Consider the following 19635-nt stretch of genomic DNA (forward strand, 5'->3'; position numbering starts at 1 on the left):
GCTGATGTACGTATGAGGAAGAACACTATGTTGAGTAATATTGCATACACTGGAGTAGGTTAATGTCCTCTTCGGTGTTCAGTATGTGACTTGCATTTATTCCAACAGTATTCATACTATGTTCTAGGATTACAATGTAAAATGCAGTCCTGTGCTGCCCTCTAGTGCCAATGTTAATACTTGCAAATATTGCAGAGTCTATAGTAATTCCCTAACAACATATACATAAGTAATTACCTTATGTTTGTAGACATAAGATAACAGCAAGTGAAAGGTGAAGAGGTACTTTAAAAGCATAAAATGAATAATATAATAAAAGTAAGATGTGGGCTACTCCAACTTCCCGAATCCTAGACTTCAAGCAGCCCTGATACGCAGGAGCTAGACAACTCCACTCCCCCTTTAATTTTAGTATAGGGTATATAGGAATCTTATGGGTTTTTGAAACCGATGACCATCTCTCCTTCTGTGAGGCACTTCTTGTTTTCACTTTAGCAATTTTCAAAAACTGAATATAACTTACTGAAATGCATATTATATTTATTATATATACAGTACATATAATATTTACTCTAAAATACACACTCCCAAAGCTAAACATCAAAAAAGTCACAAAAGATTTAAAGGTAAAATATCAAACTACAGAGATAAAGCATTGTTGGAAATCAAAGGAGAACTCTAGCCAAGAAGGAAAATTAGCTGCAGGCAGGGGGGTGCAAGAACATAATAAAAAGGCTCTACTTACCTTTCCCCATACCCCCCGCTGTGTTACCTTACCGTTCGTGGAACATCATGCTCAGCCAGTCAAATTTGTACTGTACTATTTTTTTCATGACAGTAATGTCATAAATTTTTAAATATTGTTCAAATATAACAGCATGGGCAGAGAAATAATAAATTCAGGTTACTGAGCCAGAATATAGTAAGGGGGAGTCTGGAGAAATATTTCACAAATATATAGAGAGAGAGAGAGAACACTGAATTATCAATATTCCATCTTTATTCGACTATAAGCTGGAGTCTAAAGCCCACATATATCACCTGTTACTTATATACAAAGTATAAATAATTCAATAAAAAAAAGTAACTAGATACATTTTTTGTATAACAGATCTTTTTGTTATAAACATATAACACCACAAAGAAAATAAATTTGGGTCTACTATAATAAAATAAAGTAAAACTCTGTTTTTTGGTAACTTTCCTGTCTGAGCTCTGTATATACTGTACACGAGGGTCACATTACAAGCTCGCAACCAAAACCAGGAGTGGATTGAAAACACAGAAAGGCAATGTTCGCACCCTGTTGAAATTGAGTGGATGGCCACCATTTAATGGCAAATAACGGCTATTATTTTAAAACAAGGGCCATAGATTTGAAATAATGGACGTTATTTGCCATTAAATGATGGCCATCCACCCAATTTCAACAGTGTTTTAACATAGCTTTTCTGTGTAAGATTTGGTTGCAAAATACTGAGCAAAAATACTGCATGGGAACATAGCCTTAGGCTATGTTCACGCAATGTAACTTTTGTATTAATCACGGCCGTTGTTGCCGATTTGCAACAACGGCCGTGATTAATACTTATGTTACGTTACACTGCAGTCTGAGGGAATACAGGTACTGCAGTACCAGACGGGTCACAAAACAGCCAGTGTTTCATGTAGTGTGAACCTGGCCTTAAACTGAAACTTGGAGCTGCTGTACGTGGCACTACAGCCTATGCATCCCCATAGTGACGCCACTGAAAAATGGGCACATAGGTTTAGGTTGCCATATAAAGGATTTAGAATAACCTTGTAACCTTTCATGTACATTACACCTTTTACTAAGAATTTTCACAACGTTTGGCTGTCAAGTTTCTCTTCATATGTGAGGTCTTCTCTGCTGAGTTTTTGCTTTGTAGATGACTGGTATGAGAACCATTAGGACCTGAGCATATAAAGCTGTAGAAGACTTTCCGCCACTTGGTATCGGAGGTTCAGAACACCATTACTTGAATACTATACATCTAAGAGCGCCTGTTTTAGTCTGTCAAAGTCTTTGTAGTTTGGCTACATGAGAACTATTTCCCCAGGAGAGTATATGTTCATGAAGTTCAACACTATAGATTTCTTCAGTATTGTCCTTGCCTGAGTCACAGTTTTTAAGCATTCTTTCACCAACATACAGTTCCTTCTGGAGAGAAACACATAACGACATATTCAATTATTTAATATCTACTATTTATTTTAATTCTGGTTAAATGAAGTTTTCTCATCTGTGACTTCATTTGACTGAGATATGGCAGGGAGTTATAGAGTTAATGTGTACACTCATACTTAGGCTGCATTCACATATTCTGTAATCCGCAATTAAGGATATCTCTACAAACCCATGAATTCAAATGACCCTGTTTACACATTCTGTAAATGTACAGGGCTGTGATCACTGTTCCCTTTTGAGGACACCCAATCTTTGCACTTCCATAGGCTGTTTATAACTACAGGTCCACAGCTTCAGCCTACAGAACGTGTGAAAAAAGCCTTAGGGAGCCATCATTTGAGAGGGGAGACGTCTGCCTATCTACAGAAAGAAACAGGATGTTAGCAGTATTCTAGTTCACAGTGTAGAAGAAAGAGAAAGAAAAGCGGAAGTCTGGCTCCCTGCGAGAGTTATGGCATGTGCACACCACAGAATAAGCGCAGAGACTTCAAGCTGAATCCGTCGCACAGTCTTAACCTGAAGTTCCTCCGGTCCCATAAACTTAAAGGACAACTCCCGCGGGACCCCCCCAAAAAAAAAAACACAGACACACACAGACACCATACTCACCATCCCTCCGGTGACGATCGCCACTCCATTCACCCGCCGTCCGCCTCACCGTCACCGCCGTCCAGCGATGTCTCTGATTTCCGGGTCCTGGGGATGGAAAAGGCTGCCAGTGCGCTTGCGCACCGGCAGCCTTTTCATTGGCTGGAGCGCATCACATGGCTTCCAGCAACCTCAGCCAATCAGGGCTGACGAAGCTGGAAGCCATGTGATGCGCTCCAGCCAATGAAAAGGCTGCTGGTGCGCATGTGTACCAGCAGCCTTTTCCGTCCCATTCACTCTCTATGAAGACGCCGAGGAGGAAGAAGACCCGGACCGCCCCCCGGCTCTGACGTCGTTGTCACCAGATGCCGCCCGGGAGAAGAGGACCGTGACGATCGTAATAGGTAATGTATATATTCTTTAACTTCCGGGCGGGGGGGTCGGGGGTCCGAAAGTGGGGGAAGGGGGCCAGACCGGGTATTTAACCACATTACAAAGTTATATAACTTTGTAATGTGTGTTAAATAAGCTAAAAAAAAAAATTCGTGGGAGTTGTCCTTTAATGATATTCACTGGCAAATTCCGCCGTCAGCACAAAGAATTCGCCGGCAAATATCATTGAGTCTACGGGACGGGCAGAACTTCAAGTGAAGGCTATGCGGCGGAATCAGCTTGAAGTCTCTGCACGAATTCCATAGTGTGCACATACCCTTTAGTAAGAGACCCAGGATAGCTGGTCTCTATTATTATCTCCAGGAGGTTCTGCCTGAGAGTGAAGAGAGAGGGACTAAAGAGCAGAAGGAAAAAGGCAAGCCTTTGAGGAGTAAAGCCTTATATTGGGCCCTATAGCATTAGCCTAGGACCTCAGTGGGCCTATGAAGCTACAGACCTTTAAAACCTGTACACAACAGCAAGGAACTGCAGCACCAGTTATAGGTACAGACTGCTGAACAAGCTAGGAACCTCTTCCAAGAGAAAGACAAAGGGACTAGGTACCCTATTACATGCAAGCTTTGTGGATTTCCCCTGCTCAAGGTATCATTTGCTTGTTATATTGTTTATGAGACTATTGCTCTGTTTTGTCTCAGTTGTAACGACTGTGACCTAAGTAAGGTGTTTTGCTTTGCTTTGCTCTTGCACCGAACCATCAAGTGTGACCCAAAATGTCATCAAACCAGATATTGTATTGGGTCTGCAACCATTATTGCAGTGTCCCAGAACAGCCCTTCTCATGCTCGCACTTGTATTATAACCAGTTCTGTTTTAGAAAGCTATGGCCCACTGCAAACTGCGTGTATGGTGTTACCCTTCTCAGTATTCAGGTCTGCTATTCCATTCATTTCTTGTATATCTATTCAGGTATCAGTGCCTAATGGTATTATGTCGCCCCCCCCAGTGTTCAAGTATGGTACTTCTCATGTATATTTCTCTGTATATGCCTAATGGTGTGATGATGCAATGGCTGGATGTCAAGTGACTGCCCCTGCTTCCATGGTAACTCCAATGGTCATCGAGCTTTGGCTGGGGTTACCATGTGACTTCCTGTTTTACCTCAGTCTTGTCCTCCACCTTCAGGGAGACAAGTGTGTCTGTCCTCTCTCCCTGCTAAGAGAGAGGCCTGCGTGTGCTCTGCTGCTCCAGTCCACTGGCTGTGTTCCTGTCTCAAGTCTCGGGATTCTCATCTGGGTGTCGATTCGTCGGTCGTTTCTCTCATCATCTTCTCTAATCATCAACAGCAAGTATTTCATTCAAGTCTCATTCCACCCAGCATCTCAACTTCAGTTTCACTACTACTCCCATCATTCAGCACGCTACTCTCACAGCCTATTGCAGCATCACCCATTACTCTGCCTTATCCAAGTTTGCCTTATTCCCGGTTGCATCCGGAGAGACTGTTGCTACTAGTTACCACCGTTACAATAAATATACAACTATCGTTGTTTCTGAACCTTGGCATTGGTGTGATAATTGGTGCCCTGACTAAGGACAACGAGGAATCGCATGCCCAGTATTCCCGCATGGTCAGGAGTCCGGTTTCCAGCTGTATCACCCTCGTGCCTACACCGTGACCACATTATCCTACAGCTGCCCCGGTTCCTGCCTGTTAGCACCATTTACACTGCAGAGTGGCCCCTAGGGGCCTGGGACATCGCATTATCATCTTCAGCACAACCTCCATATTAACTATTCCTGAGCACAAAGTGTTGGAAAGGCCTTATCTTCTCTGCTGTGCCATCTGTGCCCCCTCTAGGCTTCCTCAGACACAACCACCAGTGTTACCCAGTACAGCCCTCTGTAACCTCATGTTCTGTTTTAAAATTATGCTGAGCATCAGTAGATCACTGTAAGTTGTTAGGAACTTCAGAGCAGCAAGAAGAAGCACGGGTAGAGAAAAGAGAAGATGCCAGCAGGCCCTCACCAACATGGACCTCACGGAAAATGCAGCGGAAGAGTGTGAAGGACCAGGACCGGGCCGCAAGCATTGAGCAGAGGTTACAATAAAAAATATTCTGATTTTTAAAATGCTAGTCTAAGTCCTGGATGATTCTTGCTACAGGAACAGGTTGTGGTATGTAAATAATATTTTTTTTACCAATGCATCTGGGATTTCCTCATTTGGACAGCAGATATATTGCATCACAGTTGTAGCTTTCCAGCAGGCAAACACCATGGGCGCTAGTGCCAAAACTACTCCGAATACACAAAGAAGTCCAGTGAAGAGACCAGATTGTTCTACAGGGAGAGACAAGAGGATCACAGTTATGTATGCACTATAGCATTTTACTATGGAAAGCTGTCATTGATTGGGACATTAGGTACTCAAAACCATAAAAATGTTGTTTTTTTTTTGCTTTTGCCTCCACATCCTACTTCTACCTACAGAGGTACCTAGCAGTATTATTTTACATATGACGTAGTTGTATTATTTACACATTGATTGAGAGTATTATAAAGCAGTCATATTTACTGTATTACGGTATTGTAGTATTATTTGCACACTTTATGGGACCGCTATTTGGACAACCTATAGTAATGTTGTCTTAGCAATTTATGTAGTTATCATTACAAATTATATGTATAGATTTTTCACCTGTTACTGACAGACACTACTCTGAGGGAACTGACCTGGTGGTTCTCTGCAGTGGTCCGGATCCATGTACAGGGGAACAAAGATAAAAACCAAGGATCCCTTAGACTGATGCATAGTTTATCCCTAATTCAGTGCAATCTGGGGGATTCACATCATCATCCACCTACCTGGTTTCATGTCAGCAGTAGTACGATATCATATGGCAGTATAAATTATGAACTATATCATTTGTGCCCAAGTTTATCTGGGCTCTGTACACCTCTTATTTATGCATGTTATTTAATTGTACTGCAATTTAAGATCTATATGTTAGTATTATGTATACATATAGGAAAAGGGGCAAATTAGGAAGGGGAGGGTGGCAAGGCTGGGGGGAGGTGTGGTCTCCTCCCACGTCAGATTTATCATGATTCATGCCTGCAAACAGGCAGAAATCTACAGCTGCTCCGAAGCAAGTGTAGACCTGCCGGAATTTTCTAAGAGCGCACACCAGGTACATGGGGGCGGGGGTTTTATTTAAGACCAGTGTATGGGTATACTGATCTTGACAAATTCCCATGTCAATATTATTTAAATTACAGGAAGGGTACAATTTACCTATGATACCTTGAAATCCCACTCATTTTAACCCTTTCCTTGCAATGGTGAATGGGATAATGGTGTTAACTGAAGATGCATCTGATCAGTTTTAATTGGAAAAGTTTCAAAAACTCTCCACAAGTTATAGAGACACGTCAAAAGTTTTGATCAGTTGAAGACTAGGTTCTTAAATCCAATAATTTTAGCAGTCTTTAACCCCTTAAGGTCAAAGCCAATTTTCATTTTTGATCTTTTGCTTTTTCCACTTTATGTTTAAAAGGCCATAGCACTTGCATTTTTTCACCTAGAGACTTATATGAGCGCTTACTTTTTGCGAAACAAATTGTACTTTGCAATAACAGGCATTATTTTTCCATAAAATATGCTGCAAAACCGGAAAAAAATCATTTGCGCTGTCAAATTGAAAAAAAAGGAATTTGTTTTGAATTCGGGGAGGTTTGCATTTACACCGTTCGCCCTATGGTAAAACTGACTTGTTATATATGTTCTTCAAGTCGTTACGATTACAACGATATATAACGATATAAACAACCTTTATATTATGTGATGGCTTGTAAAAAATTCAAACAATTGTTAACAAATATATGTTCCTTAAAATCGCTCCATTCCCAGGCTTATAGCGCTTTTATCCTTTGGTCTATGGGGCTGTGTCAGGTGTCATTTTTTGTGCCATGAAGTGTTCTTTCTATCAGTACCTTGATTGCGCATATACGACTTTTTGATCACTTTTTATTACATTTTTTCTGGATTTGATGCGACCAAAAATGCGCAATTTTGCACTATGGATTTTTTTGGCGCTAACGCTGTTTACCGTGCAAGATCAGGAATGTGATTAATTAATAGTTCGGCCGATTATGCACGCGGCGATACTAAATATATTTATTTTTTTGTTTATTTATTAATTTATATTTATAAAATGGGAAAAGGGGGGTGATTTGGACTTTTATTAGGGGGAGGGGATTTTTTATTAATAAAAACACTTTTTTACTTTTTTTTTACATCAACTAGAAGTCCATTTGATTGGTGATAGATTGCTTTGGCCTGCTGCAGGCCCCAGCAATCTATTGCCAAGCCAGGATCAGCGTCTAGCGACACTGAGGCCCGGCACGGGCAGAAGAACGGAGATCCAACCCACTAGACACCAGGGATATCAAGTATAAAGCCCTTCAATGTAGCTGTCAGGTTTGACAGCTGCTTTGAAGTGCTTAATTAGCCGGCGCAGCAACGGGACCCGCGCCGGCTAATAGAGGCGCTCCACGGCTGCAGATCACAGCCAGGAGCGGCGCCGTTCAGAGCCAGGTCCCGGCGGGACCCCTCTCTGAACTCCTCCCACGGCATCATGACGTACCAGGTACGTCATGGGTCGCTAAGGGGTTAAAGGGGTACTACAGCGAAAAGCTTTTCCCCAGTAATTGAAACACATTACAAAGTTATATAACTTTGTAATATGCTTTAATCACCTATCTGCCCCCTTCCCTATCTTTTCCCCCCTCAATCCCCCACCAGGAAGTGAAGTAAACTAATTATTACCTAATGACCGTTGACCCCAGGAAGCCATTTTGTGACAATGACATCATCAAGAGGAAGGCGGGTCTAAGCCCTGTTAGGCCAGCCTCCCTTTGTCAGCTCTGATTGGTTGCTCAGCTCTGATTGGCTGAACATGCTGTAAGCCATCTAAAAGTTTTACAGAGTCAGTTAGACATCACAGGAGACAAAGTGCATCATGGGAAAGCCCAAACCAGGAAGTAAAGAAAAAATGAAGCAACCAACTGGAGCTTCAGGGACCTGCAAACAGGAGACAGACTCAGGAGGGATGATAAATGTAAAAACTATGTTTGATTGTTGTTGTTGTTGTTGTTGTTTTTTATCAGCGCAGGAGTACCCCTTTAAGTCTATGAGCTGACAAGTTTCTGAAATGACAGTTATGTAATAACACTATTACACTTACCATCAACCTGGACACAGACTGTATCACTGCTGCTGCTGTTCCTATTGATCGGTCTTGCGTGTGCGATGACCTCTGCACAGTACTCTTTCCCCTGCTTTACTTCTCCCAGAAAAGTGGATGTAAAAGAAGTGCTTGGCTTTATAACTCTCCTCTGAAAAATCAGAAAATGACAAAAGCCATAATATAGCTCTTAATGGTATTGCATTGTATGGTATTGTATTCAGCAAAATAACCTTAGTATATTGTGGTGGACAGTGGCGTAGCTATAGGGGTCCTACGCTAGGGGGGCCCGCACGGCCCCCCTTGCCACTGGTCTCTGAGCATCCCGAGAAGCTGTGGCCGCGCAGCTTCTTGGGATGCACAGATCGCTTTGATGTTCCGCCCGCACAGTGAGCGGGCGGAACATTAAAGCAATCAGAATACAGGAGCAGGACCTGTCAGCGTCCTGCTCCTGTATTCCCTCCCATAGGCTGCCGGCACTTCATACCAGCAGCCTATGGGAGGCCGGGAAGTGACCTCTCCGGCAGGCGTGATCATGTGACATCATCACGCCTGCCGGAAGTCCCGTCCCTGCGGCTCGCAAGATGGAGCCCGAAGAGGAGGAGAGCTGCTGCCTGCAGCCACACAGCCCGGATTAGGTGAGTAGGATGTTTGTTTGTTTTTTAGGGGCACCTCTGGGGGCATTATTAGTATATGGGGGCACCTCTGGGGGCATTATTAGTGTATGGGGCACCTCTGGGGCATTATTAGTATATGGGGGCACCTCTGGGGGCATTATTAGTATATGGGGGCACCTCTGGGGGCATTGTTAGTTCATGGGGGCCACCTCTGGGGGCATTATTAGAATATGAGGGCACCTCTGGGGGAATTATTAGTTCATGGGGGCCACCTCTGGGGGCATTATTAGTATATGGGGGCACCTCTGGGGGCATTATTAGTATATGGGGCCACCTCTGGGGGCATTATTAGTGCATGGGGGCACCTCTGGGGGCATTATTAGTTCATGGGGGCACCTCTGGGGGCACTTCTGGGGGCATTATTAGTTCATGGGGGCACCTCTGGGGGCATTATTAGTTCATGGGGGCACCTCTGGGGGCATTATTAGTTCATGGGGGCCACCTCTGGGGGCATTATTAGTTCATGGGGGGCACCTCTGGGGGCATTATTAGTATATGGGGGCACCTCTGAGGGCATTATTAGAATATGGGGGCACCTCTGGGGGCATTATTAGTTCATGGGGGCACCTCTGGGGGCATTATTAGTTCATGGGGGCACCTCTCAGGGCATTATTAGTTTATGGGGGCACCTCTGGGGGCATTATTAGTTCATGGGGGCACCTCTCAGGGCATTATTAGCTCATGGGGGCACCTCTGGGGGCTTTATTAGTTCATGGGGGCACCTCTCAGGGCATTATTAGTTCATGGGGGCACCTCTCAGGGCATTATTAGCTCATGGGGGCACCTCTGGGGGCATTATTAGCTCATGGGGGCACAGCAGGGGATCCTACATACAGGGGGCATCCCACACAGCGCAGTTACTATGGGAGCCTACAGTAGGGAGAAAGGAAAGGAAGCTGCTAGAAATGTGCGGAGCCTAAATTGTTTGTCTCGCAGGTTCTGAAAAGATGAAACATATCTGGAAGAAATCATTATGGCGGACTGGGCCGGATGGAGAGGAAAAGGGAAAGTGACGCCTCAGATCAAAGAAGACGTCACCTGTGAGTCCCTGTATGACACTTTTCTTATTTTGTAGAACATCATTTAGTAGGGGTGCCCCGAGGTGACAGCTACTACATTATCTGTACTCAGAGATATCACTGTGTTATCTGTGGTGTTACATAGGACTGCAGATGACATCTACATTATCTGTACTCAGAGATATCACTGTGTTATCTGTGCTGTTACATAGGACTGCAGGTGACTACTACATGATCTGTACTCAGAGATATCACTGTGTTATCTGTGCTGTTACATAGGACTGCAGGTGAAATCTACTACATTATCTGTACTCAGATATACCACTGTGTTATGTGGTGTTACATAGGACTGCAGGTGACTACTACATTATCTGTACTCAGAGGGATATCACTGTTATCTGTGGTGTTACATAGGACTGCGGGTGATATCAGGTGACTTCTCCAGGTTGCAGAAGTTCAAACTTCATTGTGCCCTGCTGACAGTTTATTATGGGAGTTGTAGTTTTGCAGCATGTGGCTCTTCAGGTTGCAGCACTACAACCCCCATTGTTTCCAACTGGCAGTTTATGATGAGAGTTGTAGTTTTTCAGCTGGAGAGTCAAAGATTGGAATACAATGATTAGACAATAACACAGTACAGTCCATTAATTATAGGGGGCAGTAGTGCAGTACATGAGGTGGGGGCAGTGACAGTGCATTAGAACATGGTGGCACATTAGAGTAATTGGATATAATGTTAGATATGACTTTGCCTGATCGGGGGAGATGGGGGGCCCCAAGCTAACATATTGCACCAGGGCCCATGAGCCTTTAGCTACGCCCCTGGTGGTGCATGTAACTAGGGTAATCTTTGGGGCTCAGGGGTGTCCACATCTAGAAACTATAATACAAACACTACAATTTAGACATATTACATCCAGCCAACCAATTACCCTGGGCAGCTATAAAATTATAGTAACTGCAGATGGGATGGGACATGGTGGCCACAAGAGGAGGATCTAACACATGCTACTTCAGGGTAAATCATGTAGGTTAAAAGCTGATATATATTATTGTCAAGGTCAGAAAACAAGACTTAAAGGGGTATTCTCATCTTTTCTAACATAATTATACTTGTAGGACTTGTCAAGTATAAATAGTTTTGCAAATACATTAATTTAGCAAACTCGTCTCCTCCTGATATGCAGTTCTTTCTCTACCATTGTTGACAGTTAAGGTCCATTTACACAGAAAGATTATCTGCCAAAGATTTAAAGCCAAAGCCAGAAATGGATTTGAAAAAGAGGAGAAATCTCAGTCTTTCCTTTATGACCTGATCTCTGCATATAGTCTGTTTCTGGCTTTGGCTTCAAATCTTTGGCAGATAATCTGTCAGATAAACTTTCTGTGTAAATGGACCCTTACTTGTCTAGGTTACCAACCACCACTCTGCTCTAAAAACAGTGGTCTGGCTTGTGTATATATAGTATACCTATTTAAAAGTATTATACAGTATATACACTGTCTCTATACATTACATTAACGCTATATACACACCAGCCAGTGGTGGTCTGTAACCTAGACAATGAACTGTCAACAATGGGAAGAAAAAATCAGCATATCAGGAAAAGGAGGCAAATTTGGTAAAAATATTTAACTTGAGCCCTACTTAGTTGAAATGAGAATACCCCTTTAATAAATCTCTAATATAATGTAATATTTAATTGCTTGTATTGTTATCATTGTGTTGTTATTACTTTATCACTTGGTATAACATAACATCACAAACTATTTTTATAGTCACGAAGTATTGTGTGCAGCCTACAACTAGCCAGCAGAGGGCGCTATATACTGCACTATTTCTTTCCGGAAAACATTGCATAAAATGTGATTTAATTGTTTAATATTTTTTTAAATATATATATATATATATATATATATATATATATATATATATATATTACTCCAGAACTACTTTATATTAAATAGTTTACTGCAACTACTACTCCTTGTAGAAATGTATGACCTCTATACTAGGTATCTGCGAAAATCTGTCAAAAAGGCTAAAGCCAGTTTCACACTTTGCACATGTGTTGTGATCCAAGACATTAATGGAAATGAAAAAGCCAAAAATGTCATGGAAAAAAATTAACAAAAAAAAGCAGCATTTCTATCAGATATGGTACAGTAAACTCAAGTGAAATAACAGCTACTAATGTGTGAATACAGCTCTAGGTTATAATAGACACTAGGGGGGAGATTTATCAAACATGGTGTAAAGTGAAGCTGGCTCAGTTGCCGCTAGCAATCAATCAGATTCCACTTTTCATTCCTCACAGACTCTTTGGAAAATGAAAGGTGGAATCTGATTGGTTGCTAGGGGCAACCGAGCCAGTTTCACTTTACACCATGTTTGATAAATATCCCCCTATCTGAACAGTCCCGGACTGTTCATAGGGCAACTCTGGCATTTGCCAGAGGGGCCGACCCCCTTCGGGCGGGTCCCGACCCCCTACATGCCCGTCCGGCTACTTCTTCCCCCCGGACGGGCATATAGGGGGTTGGGGGGAGGTTGATGGGTCGGCTTTGGGGTCGGGTGAGCTTCTGACACAGCCTGTATCACACAGGCCAGAAGCTCACAGCTGCAGCCCTGCGGTGCCCGAACTTCTCTCCTGCTCAGCCAGCACATGTGACGTCACCGCGGGGCTGCAACTGTGAGCTTCTGGCCTGTGTGATACAGGCTGTGTCGGAAGCTCACCCGGCCCGAAGCTACATTGGGAGAGACCAGCCCAGCCTGGTCCCCTGCTGCTTACCCTGCCCCGGACTGCTCCCCCTGCCCCCCAGTTTCTCTCCCTGCTGCTCCCCCTGCCCCCCTCTGACTGCTCCCCCTGCCCCCCAGTTTCACCTCTGCTCCCCCTGCCCCCCAGATTCTGTCACCTGTTTCCCCCCTGCTGCTCCCCCTGCCCCCCTTCGACTGCTCCCCCTGCCCCCCAGTTTCACCTCTGCTCCCCCTGCCCCCCAGATTCTGTCACCCCAGTTTCCCCCCTGCTGCTCCCCCTGCCCCCAGCTTCTCCTCTGCTCCCCCTGCCCCCCAGATTCTCCTCTGCTCCCCCTGCCCTCCAGCTTCTCCTCTGCTCCCTCTGCCCCCCCGATTCTCCTCTGCTCCCCCTGCCCCCCAGATTCTGTCACCCCAACTGCCCCCCTGCCCCCAGATTCTCCTCTACTCCCCCTGCCCCCCAGATTCTGTCACCCCAGCTGCTTCCACTGCCTCCCCATCTTCTCTCCCTGTCACCCCATCTGCTCCCCCTGTCACCCCATCTTCTCCCCCAGCCCCCCCAAGCTGCTCCCCCTGCCCCCACAGCTGCTCCCTCTACTCCCCCAGCTTCTCCCCCTGCCCCCCCCCCCCCCAGCCTCTTCCCCTGCCACCACTAGCGGTAGTGTACTGACACTACCGTGCCCCGTGGTCACTACAGTACACTAGCGCAAACTTTTAAACTAGGACCCAACTACAACAGCTGCAGGCACTACAACTCCCAGCATATGCTGAGGGCTGCAGACTGCTGGGAGTTGTAGTGCCTGCAGCTGTTGTCGTTGGGTCCTAGGTGTATTATACACTGGATGCTTTGTGGCATATAAGAATACATAGATCTGTGGGGGCTCAGTGCAGGGAAGTGACCCCAGAACAGCACTAATAGGGGATAGGGGTAGATGTTTTTGTTCTATCCCCTATTAGTGCTGTTCTGGGGACACTTCCCTACACTGAGCCCCCACAGATCTCTGTATTCTTATATGCCACAAAGCATCCAGTGTATAATGCACCTAGGACCCAACTACAACAGCTGCAGGCACTACAACTCCCAGCATTTACTGACAGTCTGCAGCCCCCAGGATATGTTGGGAGTTGTAGTACAGTAATACAATCCTCTGATAACTGCCGCTGTAGACAGATGTGTTGCTGGACCTTCAGGGCTGATGGTTGTCACCCACAGATTGCAGCCACCAGGAGACTCTGCACACAGTGATTTTTTACAGGGTTGTCCTCTCAGAGACTACAACTCCCAGCATACCCTGAGATCTGTATAAATGTAGGGATTTGTCACAGATACAGATGAATCCAGGAAAGGAGCGGGTCAGCATGTCGTGTCTCACTGGTTGTATATTGGTGAGCCCCAGGTACCCCAGTCCGACACTGGACAGAACCAGTCCCCAAACTAAGACGTCTCCGGCCTCCTTCCTTCCTCCATCACGTCTGTTTGATGAGAGCAGCGGGCATCAAGCAGAGCGGCAGCCCAGCACTCAAGCAGAGCGACACCAGGGCTGATTTTTCAGTCCCAGTCCGGCCCTGAATCTGAACATATAACTAAAACTCTGTCCACATTTACCTTTGACATAGTGGCAGACCTATTGTACAGCAGGTCTTATTAAAGGGGTTATCCAGCGCTACAAAAAAATGGCCACTTTCTTCCAGAGACAGCCCCACTCTTGTCTCCAGCTTGAGCTGGGTTTTTCTGCTCAGTTCCATTGAAGTGAATGAAGCTTAATTGCAAACCGCAGCTGAACTGGAGACAAGAGTGGTGCTGTCTCTGAAAGAAAGTGGCCATGTTTTCGTAGCACTGGATAACCCCTTTAAGGCTAGGTTTATATATATAGGCTATGTTCACACAACGTAAGTTCAGTATTAATCACGGCTGTTGTTTCCGTGAACTTACATTGTGCTGCAGCTAGAGGGCATCCCGGCCGGAGTGTATACATATAGTATATGCTCCAGCCGGGATCGCTAGTGGCCCCGCAAAAAACTGACATGTCAGTTTTCAGGGGCCGCTATTCATTGAATAGCGGGATGATCTTCTCTGACACCGTCCGGGTCACAGAACGGCCGGTGTCTTACGCCATGTGAGCATGGCCATAAGTTGCATCCGTTTCAGGTTTTTTTGGTAAGAAACTGACCACAACTGATGTCACAACTGATGCCAAAAAGGCATCAGTTGTGATCAGGTTTTCTTTTTTTTTTTTCTTTTTTTTTATAAAAACCATCAGCAATGGTGTATCCTTTTTTTTTAATACAATGCTGTTTTTCCATCAAATCTAACTGAACAGCCTATGGAGATGCTAATGTAGATGTCGACTGTACAAGCAGTGTTTTCATCTGTATGAGCATCCTTAGGAAACGCAAAAAGCTGGAGTGCCATGGAACAGAATGCCGGCAGCTTCCTGTAGGGCATAACTACTAAATGGGGCAGAGTGGGCAGCTAACTACTATATAGGTAGAGTACTGGCATAACTATTATATTGGGTTAGTGTGGGGCTCCAGCGCTACAGAAACATGGCTGCTTTATTCCAGAGACAGCACCAATCTTGTCTTCAGTTTGGATGCAGGTTTTGTAACTAATGGTGCGTTTACACAGAGAGATTTATCTGACAGATTTTTGAAGCCAAAGCCAGGAGCAGCCTATTAACAGGGTGCAGGTCATAAAGGAAAGACTGAGATTCCCTGTGTTTTTAAGTCCATTCCTGACTTTGGCCTCCAAAATTGGTCAGATAAATCTCTCTGTGTAAACGCACCATTATGCTACATTTACACAGAGCGATTATCGGGCAAATTTTCGCGATAACGATCGAATTCGAACGATAATCGTACATGTAAACGCGGCGAACGATCGATAAATCATTCATTTTGATCTTTTCCCATGTTCTTAAATCATCGTTCGTCGTTCGCAGAAAACTCGCCAATCGTTCCGTGTAAACAGTCGTTCACTAATTATACCTATGTGTGAGATAGGCTTAAGCGATCGCAAAACGATCGCAAAACGAATTTTCTGTACGATATATCGTTCCATCTAAACGCTGATCGTTATAAAAAAAAAAAATCGTTACTCGTACGATCAGGCGAATTATCGCTCCGTGTAAACGTAGCATTAGTCTCATTGAAGTGAATAGAGTTTAATTTCAAACCACACCTGATCTGGAGACAAGAGTAGTGCTTTGGAAGAAAACGGCCATGTTTTTGTAACACTGGATAACCCCTTTAACTACTTTAAGGGGCAGTGTGGGAGCTTTACTACTATATGCCGGTACTTGTGCAGGGCCTAACTACTATTTGGGGGCAGTGTGGTGGCCTGCCATGTGAAGGCTATATGGATCTAATTTCTATATATGGGGCCAAAGATGGGCCTTACTTCTAGGTGGGGCACTGAAGGGGTATATCAGCTATTGGGGACCTTACTGCAGTCCGGGGGCACAAAATCAGTACTGTTACTGATGGGGAGCTTGTATGGGTTTAAAGAAGGTGCTGGAGTCATGACACTAAAATATTTGTTCGTCAGATTCTGCAGAGACGAGTCATTGCTGGGAGTATTTTTGGTGTCAATATACTGGTATAATAAAATTTGTTCTTTATGTACAAATGTTATGTAGTAACTATATGAATATTATTTAGAGATATATAGTATGATCATACATTGAGTATTGTCCCTGTGTTATCGGGCAGACAGAAGGCGTGGCAGGTCCAAAACATGCCCTGAGACCTATATGCCACAATATATATATATTGACAAATATCCACAAATTCTAAGGGTTGGTTTTCCCACAGTCTTGCTCAGTCACCTGCTTTCGTCATTTCATGTATACTCACATCATCCTCTTTTCCTTTTTGCCAGTAAAAAACATAAAACTGAAAATGTGATCCATAGTCTTCAATCTGGGCTACCAGGTTGAGTCCACTCACTTGTAGATTCAACTTCGGAGGAGTCAGGATTGCTATAAATATCAGAAAAATAATGTAATTACACTTATATTAAAAACAAAAATCAGTTTCAATCATTGCAACCTAAGTGTATGGAAACTTACTTCACTGAAATATGTAGAACACAAAGCATTCAGAAAGAAAGACATATGGCACTCACCACAATATAGTATCTTCCTTTGTCTTTACTCCGTGAGCCATTCACATAAAACAGGTATTGGAGAGGACGCTTCGAGCGCTGCAGCAACAAATGTTTTGTGGCAAAGCACTTCTTCAGCAGCCAGATGAAAAGTAAAGACAAAAGAAGATACTACAATGTGGTGAGTGCCCCATCTTTTTCTTTCTGAATGATTTGTCTGAAGACCTTGCCATATAAAAGGAACACTATAGTACCCTTATCTGTGTCCTTAGGGGGACATTTATCAATGTTGGGCTCTTGGCATATGCCAGGGAGAAGGCGCAGAATTCTCTCTTCTCCCTGGTGTACGCCAGCCATATACCCCGATCACCTGATAGATGGGTGAGGGGGATGGGGCGCCAAGGCGTGGAGGAGCTGTGGCCTACCGCATAGATTTTTTTGTGCAGGGCTATCCAGCGTGCACCTCTTAGTAAATACAGCCGGGGAAAGGGGGTGGTACTCTATTTAAAGGAGTACTCCAGCGCTGCCCCCCCCCCCCAAAAAAAAACAACAAAACTGACACACACAGGATATATACTTACCATCCCAACAGTGATGATCACCGTTCGTTCGAGTTCCCGCCGTGACCCTGCCATCTTCATCCGCCGTCCTCACTTCCGGGTTCGGGTGAAGTGCATAGGAGAGAAAAGGCTGCTGGTGCGCATGCGCATTGGCAGCCTTTTCATTGGCTGGAGCACGTCACATGGCTTCCACCAAGCTCAGCCAATCAGGGCTGAGCAAGCTGGAAGCCATGTGATGTGCTCCAGCCAATGAAAAGGCTGCTTTTCCTCTCTCATTCATTGCTGTGGAAGACAGCGAAGAGGAAGGAGACCACGCCTGCCCCCTGCTGTGATGACATCGACCCAAGATGGCACCCATGAGAAGAGGAAGTGGTTACAGTTATTTGGTATGTATACTTTATTTAACTTCCAGGGGTTGGTAAAGAGGGGGAACGGGGCCATACAGCCTTGATACACATTACAAAGTTATATAACTTTATAATGTGTGTTAATTAAGCAGAAAAAGTAAATTGCCACACAACCCCTTTAAGACTGATAAATGTCCCCCTTAAAGAGTTTACTAAAACCCATAATATGCAGTAGTCTCTGAGTAGTGCTGGACTTGTTTTTCTACATGTGTACGTGATATAGAACACAAGGTCACATGACCAGTCAAGAATGTTACAGTATCTGCCGTTCAGTGTGATCAGATCTATAGGAAACTTTTGTTTATCACATTCTCCCTAAACCAAGGTAAGGCCAGACAAAACACCTGAGACTTGTCAATCAATCATAAGATCTATACAAGTGGCGCCAATGAACAACACCGATAATATCTGCACCACAACAAACTCAACATATGACAAGGTTTTATGTTTCCTTGGACTAGGCACAATCTAACAAAAAGAAAGGACATCAGTAAATACAGGTTATATAGTTACAGGTTATACAAAAAAGGGGGTACATTGATTTAAAATTTAAAATTTCCCTGGTTTTGTGCCGATGTATTTATCAAGACGGGGACGGCTCGCTATAAATCCAGCGTAGCAGAAGCCGTTGTGCAGTGGGGAAAAGAATCTAGACCAGCTCGGAGCTGGCGTAGATTTTTTTGCCTATTCCGGGCAAAAGTGTTGAGAAATTTTGTGCATAGGAAGGTACATGCTTACCTGCACCTTAAGTGCCATGTTCCCTCCACAGTTTTTGTGCACGGAAGGTCTCTTTTTTTCTTTTTTTTTTTTCAAGTTTGCACTAGGTACAGACCTTGATAATTGTGCCCCAAAATGTCAGGTTCATTCATGATAATGAAAACTGCCTCAGCAGGGGTAGGGAACCTTGGCTCTCCAGCTGTTGTGAAACTACAACTCCCATCATGCCTGGACAGCCAAAGCTTTAGTCATGATGGGAGTTGTAGTTTTGCAACAGCTGGACAGCCAAGGTTTCCTGCCTGACCTAGGGTATCCTAGAAGAGGTAGAATCCCCTTATATTATTGCATCAGAAATTTTGATTGACATCCCAGGTCAGCTTGTGCCTTTAAACCCTTATCTAGTAAGGATAGATCCGTGAGAGGATCGCTGATATACTTTCTTGAGCGATTACTGGTGGGTCATATATCAAGCTCTACTGTCAAGTCCTGGGGGAAACTGAGTATGGCAAGTCCTGTATTCAGACCCTGGGATCATCTTTTGTGTATGTAAGCATCTGTAACACTGTCGATAACTTCATGTTTGTCAGTAGTTGTGTAACATATATGTATTTGATGGTTTGTTGCCAAGTTCCTGAAGCATGTATGCTGGTAACAAAAATAAAACAGCTTTAATTACGGTGACAAAACACGTTTAGGCAGTGTCAATGAACTATATTGTGTCAAGTATTTAACTATCAGTTTGAACAAGTTAATGGATTATATGTTTTAAATTAAATAAAACACAAACTCAATAAGCAGAATATATCAATGACATTCCACATTAATTAAGAGAAAGATTTAAAGAGGATGTACCACCAGGTACATCCTCTTTAATCTGACCCAGGGATAGAACGATGCCGTTACGGGGAAGCCGGTGCCGTGGTCCATTTTTTGAACCGCGGCCTGGTTCCCGTGTACGG

At 44.1% G+C, this 19635-nt stretch overlaps 1 protein-coding gene across 3 annotated transcripts in view; it reads right to left on the reverse strand.

Moving 5' to 3' along the window:
• Positions 1 to 1418: 1418 nt before the first annotated feature.
• Positions 1419 to 19635, reverse strand: part of IL20RB (interleukin 20 receptor subunit beta) — a 37315-nt gene continuing 19098 nt past the window's right edge. Inside the window, exons 4-7 of one of the 3 annotated variants that reach the window (XM_069973963.1) lie at positions 16743 to 16867; positions 8437 to 8596; positions 5391 to 5530; positions 1419 to 2182 (exon numbers count right to left, since the gene is read on the reverse strand). In XM_069973963.1, coding sequence (XP_069830064.1) covers positions 2039 to 2182; positions 5391 to 5530; positions 8437 to 8596; positions 16743 to 16867 — 569 coding nt within the window. In that variant the 3' untranslated portion in view covers positions 1419 to 2038. Of the gene's footprint in view, positions 2183 to 2250; positions 2570 to 5390; positions 5531 to 8436; positions 8597 to 16742; positions 16868 to 19635 lie in introns of those variants that run through there. The other 2 variants (XM_069973965.1, XM_069973966.1) reach the window with 2 other exon arrangements.

The sequence above is a fragment of the Dendropsophus ebraccatus genome, chromosome 6, assembly GCF_027789765.1.
Source record: "Dendropsophus ebraccatus isolate aDenEbr1 chromosome 6, aDenEbr1.pat, whole genome shotgun sequence".
Taxonomy (NCBI): Eukaryota; Metazoa; Chordata; class Amphibia; order Anura; family Hylidae; genus Dendropsophus; species Dendropsophus ebraccatus.